The sequence below is a fragment of the Callionymus lyra genome, chromosome 7, assembly GCF_982586985.1.
Source record: "Callionymus lyra chromosome 7, fCalLyr1.hap1.1, whole genome shotgun sequence".
In the NCBI taxonomy this organism is placed as follows: Eukaryota; Metazoa; Chordata; class Actinopteri; order Syngnathiformes; family Callionymidae; genus Callionymus; species Callionymus lyra.
Window position 1 is genome coordinate 19,598,238 of NC_141824.1, and position 23,017 is coordinate 19,621,254.

Sequence of the window (23,017 nt, forward strand, 5' to 3'; positions counted from 1 at the left end):
TTCGTTAAAAATATATTTACTTTAAAATGTGTTTAAGCCCCGCCCCCTGAAAAACGTTTTTCTCAAGATTAAATCGTGTTTACTATAACCACACCCACTCTTCTGTGATTTGTCAAGCATTGAAGTTTGTCACCGCGCGTCATCAATCCCCGGAAGATGCTTGTTTACCAATAGAGCGTGTAGACATGAACCATCATTCAGTAATATCTCCCAAATGAAAAACATCGAAAGCTGCAATGAACTCATCTCCCAAAACAAATAGTCTGGGCAGAGGAGGCGTGCTGATCCTATAATTTGTTGGGTTTAATTTACGAACAGCAGTCATGTTCACGCCTCACGCCAGGGTATTAACACCAGACATTGTGTGGCTTGACTCTGAGTGTGTGGTTTTATTTGTTGGTTAGTGTTCATGAGGATGTGTTTGTTTACACAATTAGAACAAAAGTCATCTGTTTGTTCCTGCTAATCTATATGTAAACGTGTGTGTCTGTTTCCATGTGCTTGCACATGTGTGTGAGCGCACGTGTCCGTGCATGTGTGTCTTAACATTAGCCATTGGTTATTATGATCCGTCTCACACGCGATAAGAAACTCACAGGGAAGTTGCATGTTCTCACAGCACAAGATCAATTATCACACTTAAACACTTAAAGATCCAAACTCACACTCAATGCTCACCATCCCTTTTAACTGCTCCTCCCTCTCATCTTTCCTTTTCATCCTCCCTTCCTCTTCTTCATCCTCTCCCCTCTGTCATTCTCTTCAACCCTTCTCTCCTCTTCATCCTCCTCTCTTGTCCTTGGCCAGCTGCTGATGAAGTGATGCTTCAGGCCCAAACTCAGTCGCAGCTGGCGTGAAGAATGGAAAGAAATGAAGCCCGAACGAGACCTGACGGCAGCTGTTGACAGCAAGTTGCTGCTAGTAGTCAGACTATTATAAAGGTGATGATGGAAAAAGTGGAATGGATAGAGGAATGGGTCAGTGATCAATAAATAAAGAGCACGGCAGTATAAACAGTGATTAATGGCTCTGGCCCAGGTTCTCCCTCAGAGAGCCTTCAGTCTAAATCTTCTCTTCATTCATCCTTTTCGGGCACTTCCTCCTGACCAGCACAAAAAGTTCAGATTGGCTTTCAGCCCAAACCCAAGTTCACCCATGAATCGTTCAGACGCCCACGGGGTCCAGATCTGCCCGTGACCCAGTCCACATCTAATCAAAAGGAGTGCAGGCCTTTTAGCTGATGAACTGAGGCGGCAGAAAGTAAAGACGTCAAACCCAGAAGAGTGAGAACTGCTGAGAGAGTTATGGAAAACCAAATTGTTGACTAAACTTATTACGGATTGAAACTTTTGCCTTCAACTGAGAACAATCTCTAAATTTAGGAAAAATATGTTACAACAAGATCTGGACCTTATAATCTATGCGTTTGTTTCTTCTCGTCTGGACTATTGCAACAGTTTGTTTTCATGTCTTAACAAGAAGGATCTGTCTCGCCTGCAGTTAATACAAAACTCTGCAGCGAGAATTCTGACCCGCTCAAGTAGAAGAACTCACATTTCTCCGATCCTTAAAACTCTTCACTGGCTGCCAGTTTCTTTCAGGATCAATTTTAAAATTCTGGTTCTTACTTTCAGATCTATTCATGGTCAGGCTCCTCCTTACATCACTGATCTGATCCAGCCTTACACCCCAGCTCGGGCTCTTAGGATCAGAATCTACTGATGGTTCCTGAACACACTTCCAGACCAGACCTTCCAGGCTTTTGCTCCTCAGCTTTGGAACGATCTTCCTCTCCCTCTGTGTTTGATGGATCTACAGACTCCTTCAAGAAACATCTTAAGACATTTTTATTTGTGCACGATTTTCCCGGATTTTCTGGAACTCCTGTGTTTTTGTTTGTTAAAGTGCTTTGTGACCCTGGTGCTTTCGGATAACCATTACTTACTTACTTACTTACTTAAAACTAAGACCTTGTAAAACAAAAAGCTCTGAATCCTATTTCAAGTCAATTAAAGAGCTGCATAAGTGCTTCATATAACAATAAAAAAGAGTGATCAGATAGTTAGGGGTCACACCAGAACCAGAGGTGGGCCACCTCTTTTAAGTGTTCCACTTATAGTCCCCAAATTAAAACTCAGCCTTAATAAAAGTATAATTTTATTATATTATTTATGAATTTCTTCAGCTCTCCCTCTCTGCCCTAAAGAATCATGTCAGGCAGCTGATATAAGTTTTCTCCGCAATATGCCCATATCTCCCTCAAAAATAAGCTTCAGCCCCCATCCTACCAGTTCTTTAATCCTGCGTGGCAGTCAATAGTGGCGTTGGATGCCTCCTACGTGCATAAAAACTCACTTCCTCACCAACCCAACCAACGAAACCTCTGACAACGCATGGCCCAAACTCATTATCTCGATACTACAATTGTTAGCCTCTCCACGGGAGAGTCCGGCTCACGCTGAGACAAAAGCAGCTATTACTAATTTAATGTGACTACAACACCGGCCGAGGTTGTTCTTGTGGGGATGCAGCATTATTGCTACACGAGGCTGCTGACAGGATTAACACCAACACGCTCACCGCTAAGCTCTTGTTTTCACAGGGCGCCTTTTAATGGCTTTCAGGGAAACGCTCTCTCTGTGAAAACAACCAACGTCTTACCGTCGCTTGGAACAAATGGAAGCGTGAAAGTGGAATAAGGAGGGCGGGAAGCTCTTGTGGTGAATGAGCGAGTGTGTGTCTTGTATTCAGCAGAGTGAGATGTCTCAAAGGTCAAGGATTCTTACGCAATAACATTAGATCAAATCCAAATTGTTCTAGGATGAGATTCCCAGTTTAATGTTTAACAATCTGAATCTTTAGTCATGTAATCAATATTTTTTGAAACAACAGGTCAATTATTGAATAGAATTTATGTAGCCATTGGCGTGACAATAATGTGGAAAATCATAATTGGGGTCACATGACTAAATATTCACTGTAGGAGAAAATTTGTGATGTAAGTTGCTATGGTTTCTAGGGAAAGACTATATTGGAGTATTTTAGGAGAGAAGATAAGTGTACCAATGACACACTGACTAATACAAATGGACTGTACAAAGTCTTCTTGATATCCATTCTGGCTGGATGAGTGTACATAGGAATAAATCCAGTGGAACCCACCACGTATATATATGCCACTTCACACTCAAGTGGTTCTAGCAACAGTAGATGCACACTTTGACCGAAAACCTGGTACTGATGTGCAGATCCAGAATACAGAAACAGGAGAGAAGCTTTTCTACATCAAAACTGTTTCATGTTTTAGTCTGAGAAAAACAAAGCCAAGGTCACACACTCACACACACACAAGGTATGAAGTCTGTGACTCAACTACACACTGTTGGAACAAATGAGTTATGAATTATAGATGTTCTGGAGAGAACCTGTTGTCTGGCAGATTTGAAAGAGGACAGAGGAAGAAGGGTGTGTCGAAAGATTCTGTGCTGAGAAGTGTAGCAGGCTGGTAGCCAGTCACGATGCAAATCTCCCTGTGGATTGTTTTTTAATCAGTTACTATTGTGTAAAAATGATCAAGCCATTATGGATTTTTCATGGAGGGTGGGGAGATAACCGTTTTTAGGGGTTTTTCTGCATTTCATTTACTAGCATCAAGCTACACAGCTACACTGAGCAGCAGGTATCCCACAATAAAGGTGAATTATTTATGATGTTTTAATGTCTTTACGATTTTATAACTAAAGAGACATTTAATGTTGGTGTGTCTATAAGTGAAGTCTGAGAGAGACATGAAGGGACTCAAGATTGTCACAGGTTTAAAACTTAATGAAACATTTGAAATCCAGAGCCTTGACTTACTGTAAGTAGTATGATCGTATGTTTGATTATTTTGTCTCTAACTGCCCCAGGCGCTGAAGATAAGGTATCTTGTTCACGTCCTACGAAAAACCCACAGGAATTATGCACTTGCTGCTGCTAGCTAGGGTGATTGGATGCCCGTGGCACAGATATGAGAGCAATGTTCAGTTTTTATATGATAGTGGACCAGAATCTGTGCAGTATTTGTTTTGAACCATTGGGAATTTAACTATAATGTGACAATAAGTTTGAAGTGGCTACAGCTAGTTTTTAGGATGTATCTTAGAAGACTTCTAGGAAAGGTACTCTAGGCATGTGCAACTGGGAAATGTCTACCTGTCCCGGGTAGGTCCAGTGAATCCCTTGGCATTCTCTCAGAAGAGCTAGAAGAGGTTTCTAGACAGAGAAGACTTTAGGCTTCTTCGCCCCTTAACCTGACATCCGATAAGCATTAGGAGTTGGATGGTGGGATGGACTCCGCATTGAGTTTCACTCAACGGTCTTGTTATTAAAGAGCACTTCTATCGTGGAACTGCCTCAGCACTTGGCTCTGGACTTACCTCTGCTTGCCAAACTCGGCATCGAAACTGAAGCTCTGCATTTCTTCCAAGACTAAACACAATTCAATCGGTTTATCTTTGCATCAGAGATGAGAGCCCTGAAGAGAGTGTCCTCTCACAGTGAATAATAACAAAGGTTAAAGACCTTTTCAATTCAATTTCCGGCTCCGTGCCGGTGCAGTGATAAATCTGGACGAGCCAATTCAACACGGTCAATATTTAACCTTCTCCAAACAACCTCAGAGCAAACGCCGGCTTGTTAAACGGTCCGTTCAGCTGGAGCTCGGAGCCACTGGTGTCAGGCAGCGACACACACAACAGGGACTTGTGTCGATGATGCAAGCAGAGGCGGAGGGGTGAAGCAGACAAGAGAAATGTTTTTCTAATGAGAGTCAACAAAGACGCTGTAACACCCGACCGGTCTCTGTTGTCTGTTCGGTCAATTACATGAGCTCAAGGACATGTTGAAGAGTGTTAAAATGTTTTTTTTTTATAAATTGTCGAAGTGTCGGAATGACTATTGTTTGAATGTTATGTCAATGTAAATGTTTTTAGTCATTTTTACAAGCGCATGGACAGTATCTTTATGTCTGGAATAAGTTGGAATAGTTACAATAATAACTCAAAATGTCATACGTATCATTTTTATAACTATGCTCTTAATAACAAACTATGTGTTTCTCACAAAAACATCATGATTCATGACCTATCTTCTGGTTTTACATTCTACAATGTAACGCTATTACAAAGGCAATGTTTCTTTAAATTAAATTATAGACGCGTGCTGACTCAAACCTTTGCAGGAACCAAGTTCTCCACCAGTTCCCACACAACTTGCTCATTTTGATATTTAACTAATAAATCTAACCTTACCACTACATAAAACTTGATAGATTAAAAAAAATGTTATCTTTCTATGATTTAAACTGAAAGGAATTTTAAACTGAATGCTATACTTGCTATCTTAGCTAGTGGATATAGATTTTTTTTCTGTGGTAGAAAAAATAGATTTCGCAGGTCATTTTTTTCTGTTATATATTATTAATTCCATAAAAGATTTTGAATGTAATTTTGAAATGGCACTGGACTGGTAGGATGGGCCAATACTTTTTACTATCATTATGAATAAAATGCAGAAAAAGGTAGTTTACTTCCACCTTTGAAAGTAATTCTTGAGCGCTGCTCTCAACATACATCCTTGTATAACAACACTTTTGCTTTCCTCATTGTGTCAGGGAGGAGCTGTCATAATCCTCCATCTAATCCTCCAGAGGTTCTGCAGCTCAACGAACGTGTGCAAATCACAACCACACTCCAGTCACAGACCAATCCAAAGCCAAGCCAAGAGCAACACACACAGCGACGTCAGAGCCAAAGTCAAAGAGAATATTAATGACGGACAATTAGGAGCGAACTGAATGTTTGACTGAACAAGTGCTGGTTGCGTTACTCGCTTTCCTGCAGCTTCTGCAAACCAGAATCACTAAGGAGTGAAACTGTTGAAGTCACCAGATCATATCATGCGACATACATTTTTGATGATGTTTAACAGAAAAAGAATTCCATTACCGTGGGACACCTTGCCGTAAAATCTATCATTTTAAAACGAATATATGTGAACAGACACGATTGATTATCGTTCTGTATGAGAAATCTTGACCGATCCAGACTGTGAGATCCACAAGTGTGTCCAAAAACAAAGTTACTAATTGAAATATCATTTTGTCAGGCTTTGAACAGCTGTTAGCTACGAATTCAAGGGCATATTGTTACTATGGCAACTTTCAATATTACAACACATGTAAAAAAAATAACACCTTCCTGTTAGATTTCACTCACTTCCTGTTTGTCCCCCCCAGCATTAAAGAATCACAGCGCTGGTTTTATCAAACTAGCCTATTAGCGTCACCATAAATAGATACAGATTTAGCTCATGAAAGGCTAAAACATAAACACAATTAACAAGGAACACTTACAAGTGGTCAATTTTGAAGTTGTATTGATGGAAATTGGACCTCAATATTTGGCTTACAGAACCAAACTGATGCTAATAAAGCAACAGTAATGCTAGCAGACCCACAACTTTGAATGAATACACAAAAACCAAATCAAGCATAATGGGATATTGATGTCACAAAGAACTAGTGAACGTTTCTGCATGAAGAATCTAAATCAAATGAGCCGAACACAGTCGTGGACAGAGTTACCATGAGTGGCTTCATGGTGTGGACTTCCGATGAGGTCAGATAACGGAGGGACACCAAGATAACACACCGTCACTTCATTAGCTCGGTGGAAGTGTTGCGATGCTGCTGCTGCTGCGTCACATTAATCAAAGTCATAGAAAAGAGATTTTAAAGAGCTCAGCGAGCCTCCGGATGTCCTTAAGATGTTCCGCTGATGCTTCAAACGTAACTGCGCTGAAAGGAGAACAACACCTGAACGCAGCACAACTATGGTGGAGGACTTCAACATGACTGTAGGAGTTACTTTTATCTTTCCCTTCTTCTTTTTTTCTTTTACTATTTATGTTGCCTCCAAGTTGAAGTGGAAGTTGGAAATTGGGAGACAAAAGGTTGATAATAAGATCATGTTATGTTCATTGTTTTTTTAACCTTGTGTTGTCTTTGGGTCTACAAGGTGAACAACCTCCACCACTGCATATGTATTTCACGAAGTCAGCGAGGTCGTTCACCTTGACCCAGAGACAACACATTGGTTACTACAAAGTCCATCTATTTATCTATCTACCTTTTTGGGGGGGGGCTTTGGGTCACCAGTTTTATAATGTCATGGTTTGATAACCATAAATAATCTTTCTTTTATTAACCTTCTCCCTAATGACGTTTAGGCCATTGCGGATTAAAAAAGGGCACGTCATGCGAGTCCCTGATGATGTATATTAAAAAACAAAACGGCCTTTTCATGTTCATATTTTGATACGACGTAGCATTGAGTCCACAGCAATGACTGATGGCGTAGCAAGGGGTAGGCATGTCTACTAAGTATTACCTGAGGACCCTGTTTTGTAAATAACCCCCCCTCCTCTGCGTTATTTTAAGTGCATTCCCACGGGATAAGCGATGTCTGTAGAGAAGTCATTTTTACCGAAATGACCTAGGGATACAGATGTAAAAAGGAGATAAAGTTTGTTTAACCAAGCGTTCTTCGTTTAGAGAAGATAAAGTGGACAACCGCTTTTTTTTCTTTTCGATGCTCAACAGCGAGACCGCTGCCCTGCACATTAATTTGCCCCAACATTATTCTTACAGAAGAGACACAGTCTGTTGCAGTATCGTTACACCAGGTAATACTTACCCCTTGCGAATAGGGCTTAAGTCGTATATTTCTACACTTAGTACTTAGCACTCATTAATGGGTAGCAAAGGGGAAGGGCTAAGGGGTTGAATTGGGACGCAGCCTTGAAGTCATATAAAGAGGAAGTGGCAGCAGCTTTTTTGGAAAAACGGTTTGAAAAAGGGAATTCCTAAGAAGAAGAAACAAAGCTCATCTCCCATCTCTATTTGTATTCCACACAAGACTCCTGCAGGTTTAGTCTACAGCCGGGCACCTGACTACACATCCTCCCTGGGCTGAAACTCACCGGGGACAGACTTAACATCAAAACAAAGCTTGAAAGCTCAACTCGGCCGCTGTTCTCACCACGCATTAGAATTCATGAGGACTTGTGCCGGGAGTTTCGTCTGCCTCCCGGTGAGAGCGACCCGGTGATCTACTGTTAATGACTGTGAAATAGATCTGCATGTACAGTCTCGACACGGCCTCACCGGCGCCTTCAGGGACCAGAGCAAGCAAGATAATTGTGCTCTTCCTTGAAAACAGATGAATGCTTTGAGGTCAGACTTGGACCAAGCACTACCCTTTTTTGTATATTTCTGACTCCCACAGAGTAAGAGTGACACTTCATTTTGAATATAGTATTTAAGTATTTAAATTTTAAAAAGGAATACAGCGAAATATAAAGGCTATAATTTACCCAATATTAGTGATGACGACACAAAAGGATGACAGAAGATTACAGATTAAATTAATACGTGAGGCTTACTGATGAATACTTGAAATAATACTTGTATATGTATGTGTATGTGTGGAAGTATATCATATATGAATGGTTGAATTGAGCATTTAAAATGTTTGCATTTGTAGTATTTCAAAGGTTAAGCTAGCTCGGTACTCTTTATTTTGTCTGGTGGCACACATTTTTATTTTGAAATCAGAAGGTTATTAATTTTAAAAAATTAAGAAAACATGTTTTTCTGTATCAAACTCTGTGTAAAGGAAAAGAAAAGTCGCATTATTCAAATGTATTTAATCAATTATTCAATAAAAACAACTCCATCTTTTCAATATACTAATTATTCAATTCAGTTAAAATAACAATTACATACTTTAAAAACAAATTCAATAAAAAGTGTCAATAATTCCATAAATAAACATATACAAATATGTTGTGATTATTTGAAGTTATAGCCTCAAATATTATTATTAAATTTCACCATTTCGTCATCTTCTTCTGCCACTTTTTCATTGGTTATATTGGTCAAATTATAGCCTTTATATTTTGACTATTTATATTTTAAATACTTTATATTTAAGATTAAAACAACATTTCATTTGAGATTTATATAACGTGTTATAGTTTCACTTTATAAAGCTCTTCTTTACTCCTGCGTTATCTCAGGGTCAAGGTGACCCGAAGTCCCAAAAAAAAACGACCTCAACCACTACATATATATTCACATTGACCCAGAGACAACACAAGGGATACCTCAAACACATTATTTTTCTGCGCTTTGAGTCACCTTGACCCAGAGACAACAAACGGGTAATTAAAATGTCTCATAACAAATGTAAATAATGAGAGTTTAATATTTAGTCTCTATAATGTCAAAGCATATCCAAATTATCGATATACTTATTCACTTTTATTTAAGAAGTTTCCATACTTTCTTTAAGCTCTTGGTTTGACGGCCCCTCACCAAAGTCCCGGGATATAATGTGACCCCACAGCCCTGGACGTCCTTCCATTCATAAGAGTGACGCAAAATGTGCTTTAAATTTGGGACTGTCGATGGAGGTCTCGCCCTCCCACTCTGCACAGAAGCGTCCTCGCATAGTTGGTGAGAAGCAGAGACATGTGTGTCACGGCGGCACAAAGAGAAGGGACAACAGTGTTATCAGGTCCAGCAGGCCGACGCTGCAACAGGCAGGCGTCCAGATAAGAGGCGAACCCTGGACACAAAACCCTCCATCATGCTGACACACAGATGGAGCGTGCTGGCGAGTTGGAGCGTATTGGATCAGGATATTGTCCACTCGCTCAAATAGTTGATACCGACAACCTGATTCATGGTGCGAATCAGCTGACGGGCCGCCCCGGTCATCGCCGGCGTTTCCTCAGCGAGACTCAGCAGGAAACACTCCATTATTCACGGCGGCGACGACAAGAATTTGCACTCAACGTATGAATAACGCATCGTCGTTATTGCAGTGGAGGCTCACTGAGAAGATGAGGTGGATTTCTCTGGAACAGTCAAGATAGCCTGGCTCGTAATCCCGCGACGATATTCAGTCCACTCTGAGAATCTCGTGTTTTCCGGCGAGAGTTCAACCTCCCTGCCTTGAAACTGAAAGTCTATACACGACAGAAAATACACAAGCGTTAAGATTCCATCGTCATCATCGACAGGATGTCGTTCTCATCCATGACATAATGACATCATGTGAAGTTAATTGTTTGTGACTTCCACACGTGGCCTTCTCTATGTTTTTATCTGCACCTCGTGAAGGCAGTATCACCAGTTACAAGTCAGAATTATTCTGTATATAGTGTCTTTTTATACATTCTTTTAAACTGTTTGATTTCCATCAGTTTTATTAGATTAGTTTAATTTTAAGTTACGTTATTTCATTGAACTAGTACAGTATTTTGCCCTTTTATAATTTCTTTATTATAATTCTTTTTCTTTAGGATATGAAACCCAAACATCGTACTATTATTATTATTAAAAACTATTTAAAAAACTAATTCTAAAAATTAATTTCAGAGATGATCTTTAGTAATCCAGTTTTCTCAGGTATTTACAATCATTAATCCTTATGTGTAAAGAAATATGTATATTTTTCTCACTTTTTGAAAAAATGTATTTATATTTATTTATTGTACGTCATATTAAACAGAAAAACATACAATATTTAAATACTTTTTTTTTTTGGTGTTAGTCGGCGAGTGAGGGAGTGAGGGTGGGGTTGAGGGAGGGTGAGAGACGGAGGGGGAGACACACGCAGAAGGTTGGATGCCGAACAGAGAGACAGGTGGTGGCTCAGTTTGGACCTGGATCACGACTTTGTTTGGACCACGAATCACAGCGTGTTCTTTCACTTTGAACACAAGATAGACACGTGACAGCACAGATTTCCTTCTGCTCTGCGTCACCGCTTCACACGCTAGTCGAAACAAAAGGACACCCTGGAAAGCTGCCGCAGGCCAGATTGTCACATCCATCAAGAGCCTTCTGGTAATAACCTAGATGCAATATTTCGCTGCAGTCAGCAATTTCCTGACCCTCATATCAGGGTTTCTAATGTTCCAATCAGATATGAAATATTTACACATCAGAGACAGCCGGGGGCGCCGTATGACATCACCGACTGCTAATAACCCTGCGAGAGGAATCGCATGAGCGGATGCGTTTGCCGCCTGTCACTCAAAGCTCAGGGGAGACTAAAAAGGGGTGTGTGGGAGGAGAGGGTGAGTGAGAGAGTTCAGAGCAAGGTGTTGATGACTTGTGAAGGAGCAGGTCGGATTCTGAGCCCAGTTCACGTCCTATGGATGGGGGGGATGGAGGGGGTCGTTCGTGACGAACGTACGTTTCAATCAGTTTCTTTTGCGATCTATCTCACGGCCGCTCCTGGTCTGCTCCGACACGACATAAATCCTGAAGCTCAGTCAAGCTACTGCCACACAAATCCTTATAAAGCAGAGTGAACTCAGGGGCCACATGTCTGCATCAGTTCGGCCCCCAGGTGTGAAAGTCAAACTATATATCTGATAAGGTAGCAATAATAATATCTGCTTCTTAACGTATTGTTATTATCAATTAGTAATTCTAAATACATTTTATGAATGCATTATACATGCATCTGCATCTCTTCTCTCTTTTGGTTGGAGGGCCCTCACATCCTCTCCAAAGTATAACTTTGGTTGCTATGAAGTAAAGAAGAGAAAATAAAATCCCTGACATCAAAGTTTACGTTTGTCCGTGGAAAAGTTTCCAGTGCGAGTCAAACAGGGTCGCGGTCATCATTTCCCCTACAGCCGTCGTTACATCACCAGCAACATTCCAGTGATTCAGCAGGTTTCTGCACGACAAACAAGCAGCTAAATAACCTGTGGCTGTAGAAAATAAATGACTACATTCGTCCTCCCACGTCCTGATCTATAGAACATTTGCTCACAAATACTTGAGACTCTGTTACTGTCCATCTATGAAATCTACAGCATAAATTGGTGTATTTGTGAGGCACAACATGAGTGTTGTGACCCCGGTCTGGAAAAGCGCTTTACAAATATAAATTACTAACTTACTTATTTACTTAGAAATGTTAGCTTTGTGTTGATTTCAAGTGTTAAGTGACTTCAATGGCTTTCTTTGTTAAACTATACTTTTATGTTGTTTTTTTCAAGTTTTCTGTGTATTAATTGACTAATAAAAGCACAATTTAATTAATTTAATGAGTTTAATCTTACTATGCACATCTTTTTTATTTTATCATCTTTAGTATTATTGCCCATTTTATGATTGCTTGACACTCATATTTCTTGATTTATATTCAAGTAAAATGTAATATTCCATAATAATACTGTACCAAAATCTTATTTTGAATCATATTAAACAAATATTTTATTAAAGATTATTCATAAAAACAGTCACACTTGTTTTTTATATTTATGGAGTCCTATATACTGTAAAGTGTAATTTAATAATATTGTAAACCCATTTAATTACATAATATCTTACTGGAAATCATTTTTCACAATTAGTTTTTCCAACCTGTACATCGGTGCATTTGATTATTAGTGGTATGTATTGTTTTATTGTTTAAATGAGGCCTCTCTGGAAATCAGACACAACAACTCAAGATGTCTACGTGTAGTTAATGCGACAGGAAGTGAAGCGTCTCCTGCCTGCTCTAAATCTGTCTCGCCTACGAAAGAGGCAGCGTGTGAATTAAACAAACATCCTCGTTCATATTCAGCAGAGGCGCCGAAGAAGCTCAGACCCTCATTCAACCCGAATTCTACGCTCAGAGCAGAGGACGGAGGTGGTGAAGCTGCTGGTCCAGCAGGAGTAGAACCCGCCGCACACTCCCACTGCGGCTCGCTCACAAAAAAGGCTCCGAGGCTGAGAAGAGATACATGGACTCAAACACCAGATCCAGCAACACACCATCGTTACAGGATTATCAGACGGCAGAGGGGGTGTCACTCAGCAGGAGGGCACTGCAGCAGAATCCGACTCGCACACAAACACCAGCCGAGATCGTCAAAACTTTCTTCTCTCTCTACACTCCTGTGTCATGTGATCATTTGTTGCTTATGTAAACCAACACCTAAAACACTAAGTATATTTTCTAAAAAAATGGGATCAAGACAAATTAAAAGGGGGTTGTATCTCCCAGTACGTATCGCGATTCAAAAGCAACAATACGATATATTGTGGGAACAAGTATATATTTGTAGACTGGTCCAAGTACTTTCACTAAGGAGATGCAGAATTTACAGACCACGTGACTTGAGGAAGTCGTAATTGCACTCATTTGTTTTGAAACAAACAACTTCAAACGCTAATGGAGTTGACTGTATCCTCTTGTCCTCAGTCATTGCTAGAATTTCGTAGATATTTTCTCAAACCGCTAGTATGTATACTCAATATTTGTTTGTCTGAGCGTACTTGTGGGTCGCATTTTATTACTCTGTTTTCACAGTCAAAACGTTTGTCCAACAGTTTTAATTTTCGTGCAATTAAAACAAATGTTTAAAGCCTAATTTCCGTCAATTTTCGTATGACGCCAAAGAGTCTACACTCATTTTCAGAAGTGTTGTTTTTGCGTCCCGACGTCAGACATGAGGTGCTTCCCCTGACAAAGACGACATCTGTCCATCAGTTGGGAAAGGGCGTCATTTGTGTAATTGGAAAGAGTCTTGGATGAGTGGAAACAGTCCAGCAGGGGTCCCCGGAGAGCAATCAGCGTGACAAGGTGCAAACAGCTAATGAGATGTTGCAATAAAAAAAAAAAAGGTGGTGGAAGACTTGTTGTTGACTGACACGGCATATTTATTTGGAGAGGCGGTAAAAGGGGAACAAGATGAGAAAGTTAGAGCCTAGGCCTGTTGTTTCGTACCAGAGATGAATAAACCCTAAAGAACATAAAATGTAGGAAACTAATGATAAAATAACAATTGGAAAAGCTAGGAAAGCAAATTGCCCCAGTGTAGCTACGACCCTGATTCAAAGAACATGCCATATATTGTGATTAACTGATGGGAAAGTCTTGAGCTAAAGTATGTTTATTACATTAATTTAACCATAGTTAATAAAATGATCTCACCGATCGTATCTCATTGTATGTTTTATCAGATAGCTAGATTTCTCCCTGCCAGGTCTCTGAAGGAGTAAACGCCACGCAGACCATGAGGATAATAACTAGAGTTGGTTTGTGAAACTGCGACAAAGATATAACAGCGAACTAACAGCTCTATGCTCCAGAAATAATTCAGGCAGACATGTAATCTCTGTTCTACTTCAACACTTGAGTGAAATGTGTGAGTTCAAACCAGATCTGATTTCTTTTATTTGTTTAAGTAAAAGTGTTTAGTCCTATAACTTGACATCAAGAGTTCATGAAATGGTTCCTCGCTGCCGTTCGTCACATCTGCACCATTAAAAAACCAACGACACAAAGTGATGGAATGATCCTGCAGGAGCAGATGCCGTCCTCACCCGCATGTGTAAACACTGCGGTTTAGATAATCTGCATCGCTGAACTATGACACACTGAGGTGCTGAGGAAGTTGGAGAGAAGGGCGGGGCCAACGATGAAGGGAGGAAGAGAGGCTGATGAATAATCCATCAGCTCATAGAAGAGGTGGAGCGGCAGAGCAATGATTGCTGTAGTCCAAACGTCACCGTCGTGCTGCGGCGTCGAGAGATGGATGGAGGGCTGAAGGCTGCTGCAGCGAAAAAAACAAGGGAAGCCCCAGAAACAGTGATGGTGGGAGAGGAGGGGGGGAGGGAAGCCCTGCTGCATGTGTGATGATGGAGGAGGATCCCCACTTCTCTGCAGCAAACACTCGCCAAAACGGCGGCGCAGGTTTTTTTTTCTTCTAAGGAGCACCTCAGTAGATCTTAACGGACCTGCAGGATCTCCGTCCATCAGAGGACAGCAGGAGGATACGGGACCTAAACCTCCTGTCGTTGAGCCGTCAATTACCATTAGAATTTATAATCCAGTTGTTAAGATGTAAATGTCAAAGATGCAGCGGCACACCGGACGGTGATGATTTGCGAACAGCGATCGTCTCGCTTTCTCGACGTCAGCGGCAACAAAATAAGACTCGCTTTTCTTCACGAAACTACTACTAGAAATAATAATTAAATTATTCAAGGCGTCGCATAGCGAGAAGTTACTCGGTATAATTGACTTCAATTTAAATACTTTTATTCACAAGGGGAAGATGTTTTAAGGGAACTTGTAGCTCAGCTCTGTTGGCTTCATATTCATCCATCCAGGCTCAACTTTTGATAGGGATTAGAAATTCGATAGCAGTTCTGAATACCCTGATCTGCTACAGGATACTACAGTTTAGGTAATCAGTATTCAATTAGCTTCGTAACACATTTGTAACGAATGATCTTTGGTAAGGAATTAGCATTGAACAAAAACAACCTGCATTTACATTAGTAAGGATTAGCAAGGAGTGATGGAGTGATGGATGGAGCAGATGGAGTGCACGAGTGCTCCTTCCCAGATGCAACACTAATAGACTCAGGGACTCATTCATTCCTTGTGATATTAGGCTGTTTAATTCTGAGTTTGGGGGCAGGAGTGAAGTGAAAAGATTGTTCTATTCCATGTTAATCTTTCTATCCTTTTTCTTTCTTGTTTTTCTTTGATCTATGTTCTTGAGATTTATATTGTGTCATCTTGCACTTTCTTTTTATTTGCACTTTGTTGTTGTTTTATGAATCTATCATCTCTGTTGCTGTGAGCTGGAAAAACAATATCCCGAAGGAGACCTCTGGAGGGATCAATCAAGTTTATCTATCAAATTTGGTTAAAAAAAATGTGCTTTGATTTAAAGCTTTGGTAACAGATATGACGTGGGATGAACTTAAACTTTGGTAACGTTCTTGCCGAGGTTACAACTTAGCTCTAGTAACAGACTAGCCTGTTAACGCCCCTGTTATACATTTCTGAACACTTGAGCTATGTTAGCACCATTACACGGTTTTATCTTAAAATAAAATCCCACGTTAGCTCAACACTGAATGTAGTAACTTCCTCAAGCTTGTAGCCAATGACGCTACAAATGCTTGTGAGATGAAAAGCTCATCTCAACATGTCTACAGAGAAAACCATCTTTACCCAAAACCGGCCGTCTTCTTTTATTTCTGTTGGTGACAGCACCAGCTGTGTGGGCTGCAGAACCCCTGAGATGGAGATGGACACACGGTGACCAAAGGACAAATCGAAGAAGTTTTCAAGATCCAGATCCAGTCCCTGGACCAGACTTGGATACATCAGATCGCGAAACAACAGAATCAAAGCAGCAGCTGACCTCAGAATACACCAGGACCCATGCAGCAACATGGAGTACGCACTGATGGCAGAGCCTCTCACACACACACACACACACACACACAGGCTTTTTTTTTCCTACCGTTCTAGATCCAGTTCGGACTCCAAACGATGGGCATCTCTGACGAAACTGAGTGTGAGTGGAAGCTGCGCTTCATCTCCACCTCCCTCTCTCTCTGAAACACACTCGCAGGAGGGAGGGGTGAGGAGTGTCCTCGGGGCAGGGATGAGGAGCAGCAGGGTTATAGATGGAGGGAGGAGGAGAGGAAAAGAAGTGAGCGGAGAAGAAGATGCAGAGACGCAATAGGAGGACGACTGGACGACGCTGGGAGGGGTGAGGAGAAGAGTCTGAGCTTCACTTTATTAAAACAATTGTTTTTGAAAGCAAGAATGTGAGGGTTGAAGACATAAAAAGGTCAAAAGGGCAAATGGAGAGAGGAGGAGGAGAAATGAAGGGAGGAGATGGAAACAGGGAGGATGAGAGAAGGATGGAGAAGAAAGCAGCAGGGATTCATCAACGTGTGCTCGCGTGCGCGTGTGCGCGTCTACGCTCTCGGCCTGACAGTTGGAGAGTTACAGCGACCTCTACAGTCAAAGCGATTTCAATGCATGGACACCATTGTTTTTGGAAGCACATGGAGAAAACACCACGACCTCACCACCTCTTTTCTGCTGATGGATGGTTTCTTCCCCTGACATGAGATGAAAATTATTACCTTGAAATGTTTTATTGTTTTCTCTCACACACACACATACACACACACACACACACACACACACACACACACACACACATACAAACAAAAGCACACAATCACAGTGTGGTCTCAACTGTCCTGAATTATTCACCATTATTTGGTGAAAACAGGAAGTACTTATTTCCGGTTTTGGCTTCTGACCAAGAAAAAAAAATACAAGCTTTACTAAAAAATAAAGTAAACCGTGAAAAATTCATTTGAATAATAAAAAAAAGAGAACACAAAAGCCTCAAATAAATTGAAAAGAAATTGCAGGAAAAAATAGGAAATCTCTGAGATGAGCGATCACAGGTTGATCTGATTTACTGAACCATATTATCAGATGTAGTTTAAATAAATACATGTAAGAAAGTCAATAAGTAACACAGAAGCTTTACTCACTTTTTTCACACATGTTTTGTCTGAAGTCATTCTTCTCTCGTTTTCTCTCTTTCTCAAAGACCTGGAATCTTCCTGTCGTCACGTGATCCCGCACTCTGTAAAGAAATAAAACACACAAAAAACATGATTTTCTGTCTGGTATTAACGTGAAAACTATTTTCAATGTCCATGAGTTATTTATACAATGGCATGAAACAAACTAGACTTTATAAAAAACATAAATACACAAAATACATTTTTATATTTTAGTAAATGCAGTGAGACACTGAACTTTCTAACCAAATATGTAACAATAACTAAAACTGAATCCTCAACAGCACGCAAAAGCAAACACTAAAAACAAATAATAATAATAAAAAAAACTTTTTATAAGTTTGTACTATAATTGTTGTTTTACGAAATAGACGTAATTCAGATAGCATTTCTTCTTCTACGCCGCAACCGTAGCGCGTTTCTGCCCCCCTCAGTTTAACAAGAGTATTACACCAACACAGCCCCCTTTATGATACTTTAAATTGATTTGAAAATGTTTTATTTAAAAAAGAAGCGGATGAAGCACAAGCGAGGAGGAAGACTTGAAAGAGAGAAAAAACGCGAGAAAGGAAATTAAAATGCGAGTAAGTTGAGCGTTAGAGTAGGAATATAAAATAGAAAGAGTGGAGGAAAATGTAAATTGGTGTTTTTTCTCAGTAGCTTCCAGATGTTGGGATGAAATGACTCAAAATCATTTTGAGATCATAGAACTAAATCATATTCATAATATGTATTAATTATTTTTACTATGCACCTTTCAAGGTATTTTAAATAAATATTTATTTGTAAATATTACTGTTTTTAACTCGCTAAGGTGTTAAAATACACGGATCTCTATGCAGGCGGCAAGTGACGCGGATTTAAACTTTTTTAATTCCCGTCCTTATAACTTATAACATATTATGTAACTACACTCGTTAGTTTTTTACATTTTAAATCTTTTAAATCACTATTTTCATGCAATATTTCACATACATTTTTTGTGATCACTTTTAGCACAAAATGTATGTGAAATATTGCATGAAAATAGTGATTTTTAAAATTTTAAAATGAAATTTGAAAAACGAATGAGTGTAGTAACTTGATATGATAGTACTCCATAAGTGACATGAATCTGGCGACCATCAGTGCTTTCAATACGTTTATATTACAACATGTTTATGAAAGATTCCATGTAAATATAGATATGAAAGAATTTAGAGGACATTTTAAAAACGAAATAGTAAAGTAACATGATATGGATGATTGTGACAAAAATGTGCTGCCCTACAGTTGTAACTAATAGGAGTTAAGTTATTACAAAATAATAAATATATGCCTGTGAGAAAATGAAATAACTAATAACCAAAACAATACACTCAAATGTATTTTTTTTTTTAATAATAACGATTGAAGTGACAATATATGAAGTCAGTTAACAAAGTTAGTTATTTGTGGAGAAAATACGTTTGAAAGAAAGTCTGCTAGTTAAAATCAGACAATATTTTTTAACCTTACATTTTTGTTCGTTGTAAGTCATTTGTAGACGCTCTCTTCTGGCTTGTAGCAGACAATGATTTCAGAGGTGGCTGGAGCGAATGTCTGTCGAATATCAAACTAACTTCACCGCTGTGGAAAATGTTTTGTGTAGGAAGGTGATCAGAGAAAGATGAGGCGAGCAGGAAAGTATGAGAAAAAGAAATGGAGAACGACAATAATAATAATAATAATGTTTTTTATTTCTCAGGGGAATCAAACGTTTACAACCAAGATGACACTGGATCGTATCTGTGTTACGCGTGAGAGAGAAGATGAAGGATGTCTTCAGGTGGTGATTCAAATACAATCAAAATTTAAATATTGAGTCATATAACATGTCAATATCTACTGAGGCTCCGTTGACTGAGTCAGGTCGGACATCTCCAGCTCCTCCACAGGTACCTGGAGCTGCTCTCTACTCCTGCTCCTCCAGACTGTTGCCACGACAACACACATGATCAAGATCACAACACTGAGCAGCACAGACCTCACTTGATGGTGATCAACCTCTGGCTCTCGGAACATCACAAGGGTCTTAGATGAGAACACACAACGATTGTCTTTCTGCACCACACACCAGAACTCTCCGCTGTCTTCCAGAGAGAGGTTAGTGATCACCAGATGCTCGTCAGGGACATACATGTTGTCAAGTTGATAAAAATCCTTTGCATAAAAGAGTTTTCCTTCAGTTCTGTTCGACTTCATCAACCACGTAATGTCATGATTCTGTTTCCAGTCACATTGTAGAGTCACATTTTCTCCCTCAGTGAAGAACACAACAGCAGGTGCATCAGACTTGGGACACACAAACAGGTAGTAATACTCATAACTGAGGTCACTGAGTTTACAGATGTAACTACCTGTGTGGTTCAACGTGAGAGATGGAAACATGAGTGTGTAGTTTAGACTCACATCATCAATCACTAAATTCATTATATTCCACACATGAGTTTGGTTTCCACTGACAGAACAGTTCAGCTCCAGACTTTCTTCCACCGAGCGAAGAATAGACTCAGAAATAATATACTGTACTCTGACAGTACATCTCAGCTCTGATGGTTCTTCTCTAGACAGTAATAGATGATGTCATCATAGTTATTGTGTTATAAGAAGAGATACATTTTTCTTCAACAGCTGAAGTTTGTCGTCTGAAGATGTTTTATCATCTATTGAAGTTAATTCCACATTCCCTGTTGTGTGTTTTTTATATTCTATGAACCACTGGGCACTCTGGTTTGGTCCTAAACCTTCACAAGGCAGCTCCGCTGTTTGTCCTTTGAAGAAAAGAGTCGGATATCTTATCCTGTGGGTATCACAGACGAGGAGAGTGAAGTTCCTCTCGTGGGTCAGGTTGTTCTGGGTCCAGCACTGCTCTTGGTACTGACCCGAGTCTGAAACGTTCATATTGGAGATCACATATCTGGAGTCATGAATCACTGAAGAGTTCCCCAGAAGCGTCTTCTCCTCGCCCGTCCATCTTGAGATCAAGCAGAAGTCAGATGTTTCGTCCAGGATGAAGTGATGAGGCGTCCCTTTCACTTGGATGATGTCAGCCTGGATGTTGTTGGAGATGAGAGTCAGCAGCAGCAGGAGCTCGACAGTGACGGCCATGTCTTCGTCTGTGTGTGAGCGAACGCTGACTGATCATTTATAGTTTATAAACTATATCTCAACACCATCAGCAGCTTCTCAGCTAAGATTTGATGATGATCAGCAGGACACTGAAGCCACATACTTTTAGACAAATTACTACTAAAATGTTCTGCTGAATCAAGAACATAAGATTCAGTAAATTAGAATCTTTAGTGTTATGCAAGTCAAAGTGGTAGATGGTCTGTGGGTCACCAGGTTGATTTAAAAGATGTAAAACTTCCTCTTGAAGTTGTGTGTTTAGATACAGTATCTCCAAGTCTTTTCATAGACAGACTTGGTTTTCCAACCATATCATCTTGACATGTTTAAACGTAACACAAAAAAAAGTTGAAATGATTCAAAACTCCAGAAAGTCGAGGGAAACCTGGTAATAAATCACAGGAATTAAAAATGGAAATAAAATAAAAATAAAATTAAATTAAAAAATGGACCAAGAGAATAAAAATAAGTGAGTTTAAAAGAACAAATTGATTCATATTTCATTCTAGATGCCCCTTAATCTCTTCAGTGTGCAATCTGTCTCGGTAAATGCTCCTAGATTCTACCTTAAGTTAAACAAGTCGACAAACGGTCCCCAGAATTTGAACGAAGTAACAAAAAAATCCTGATCCAGCTTGCTTGAAGAAATTGATGCGCAAACTTTGTTGCCGTCAGATTGATGGAGGGTCCGATCCAACAGTTGGAGGCAGGAAACTAGAACGTGCTGTGATCACTGTCCAGGTCTCAGAAATAAAGAGGCAGGACACACACAGATGGAGATTTTGTAAGGAAACTTTTATGTGTGCTTTGTGAAACTCACTCATCATCATCATCATCATCATCAGAAGGCCTTGCAGTTTCCAGTACAGCAGATAAGGTTTGATATTAAAGAGTACAAAAGGGGGGAAATAAATCACAAATCCAGAGTAATCCTCTCCAAAAATCAAAAGGAACAAGCGTTGGGTCTCCCTCCTCGCACTCAGACCACAAACACTCGTCGGCAGATGGAAACTCAGATGATTGCATAGATTTTTTTTTTACATTTTATTTATTTTAATCCACATGATGGAATGTTTAGATGTTTTCAGAGAGGGCGAAGCGATGAAAGGAAGAGCGGAAGGAAACCATTTAACAGACGCTTCACCAGCTGATGTTCTGAAGGATGATATTCACGCCCGATATTTTAGTCAAAGAAAAAACAAGTGAAACAAACCTTTCCGCCGCTGAAACTGAATATCCTCATTTGCTTATTTGTTTTTTTTTTAATTTTTTAATCAAAGGTCCCTTCAAAGATGAGGGACTTTCCGTCGCACTGAAAAATAAGTATGTACAGCGCTCAGCCCCACTCGCCCGCGTGAGCCCCGCCCACCCGCACAGACAGAAAGAAACAGAGGTTAGACGAAGGTCATTGTGGGTAAATATGTGGTTTGACAGCCCGACCCCGCAGCATATATCTCACTAGGATCTAATACACAGACATCAGCCCACCCGCCCGGCGACAATGAGACAATTATGAACAAAAAAGAAAAGAGGCGAAGATTAGCTTGAGCCCCCGACCGTGTTGTTGGACCCCAAAAGGCAGAGAGGGTGAAGTTAGCGAGCAGCCGCGGCCGCCGTGGATATGCCCGTTTGTTTGCGAAAATTTTGGAGGATTCACCGACAGCGGCACACAGAGCGAACCCTCGGGCCCTTGTTAGACATCTCCCTTCCTCCTCCTCCTCCTCGCCACCTTCCTCTCGTCTCCTCTACAGGTCGCTCTCGCCATACAGAGCCGTGGAGAAGGACATGTAGTCCAGGGCGCCAGGGATGCCGTCGGGCCCCTGGTACGGGGCCATGCGCGCGATGCAGTACTCTGCCTGGTCGGGAGGAAGTTCCCGCCGCAGCTCCTCGGCAGTGATGAAGTTCTGACGGAGACAAAGAAGTACAAGTCAGGATGGAGGAAGCTGAAGCTCAAGACAATAAAAGGCCACAAACAAAGAGTGTGGGCAATAAACAGAGTCGTGTTACATTAACAGAGTTTCATGAAGATTTTAGTGACGTTCAAAAAGAACTTTAACCCTGACAGGAAGTAGAGTTCACAAGTCAACATGAACTTTACTAGACAATTAACATGCAAATATTCATAGTGTTAAAGGCACAATGCAAATCCCGTCGATAACTGAGGACGAGAGGATACAGTCGACCCCAGCAGCTTTTAAAGCTGATGGACGTATTTTAGTTTCAAAACAAATGAAAGCCATTCCGACTTCATCAAGAGTCAACAATTTCCCAAAGGAGACCTCCTGAGGGATCAATAAAGTTTTTTTTTTTACCTTACCTTATGTGGTCTGAAAATTCTGCATACCAGAGTCAAGAACTTGGACGATAGTAATATATAGTTGTGTACACTAAATG

At 40.3% G+C, this 23,017-nt stretch overlaps 2 protein-coding genes across 7 annotated transcripts in view; both read right to left on the bottom strand.

Moving 5' to 3' along the window:
• LOC148075339 (sodium/calcium exchanger 2-like) overlaps window positions 1-16,490 on the bottom strand; it is an 85,646-nt gene extending 69,156 nt beyond the window's left edge. The window contains exon 1 of the mRNA XM_087795158.1: window positions 16,384-16,490. The gene's annotated coding sequence lies outside the window, so the exon portion shown is untranslated. The remainder of the gene's footprint in view (window positions 1-16,383) is intronic.
• Window positions 16,491-21,397: 4,907 nt separating this feature from the next.
• The window catches only part of LOC148075340 (alpha-actinin-4-like), a 41,290-nt gene continuing 39,670 nt past the window's right edge, over window positions 21,398-23,017 (bottom strand). For all 6 annotated transcript variants that reach the window (XM_087796396.1, XM_087796398.1, XM_087796394.1 and 3 more), the window contains one exon: window positions 21,398-22,527. In XM_087796396.1, coding sequence (XP_087652522.1) covers window positions 22,369-22,527 — 159 coding nt within the window. In that variant the 3' untranslated portion in view covers window positions 21,398-22,368. The remainder of the gene's footprint in view (window positions 22,528-23,017) is intronic.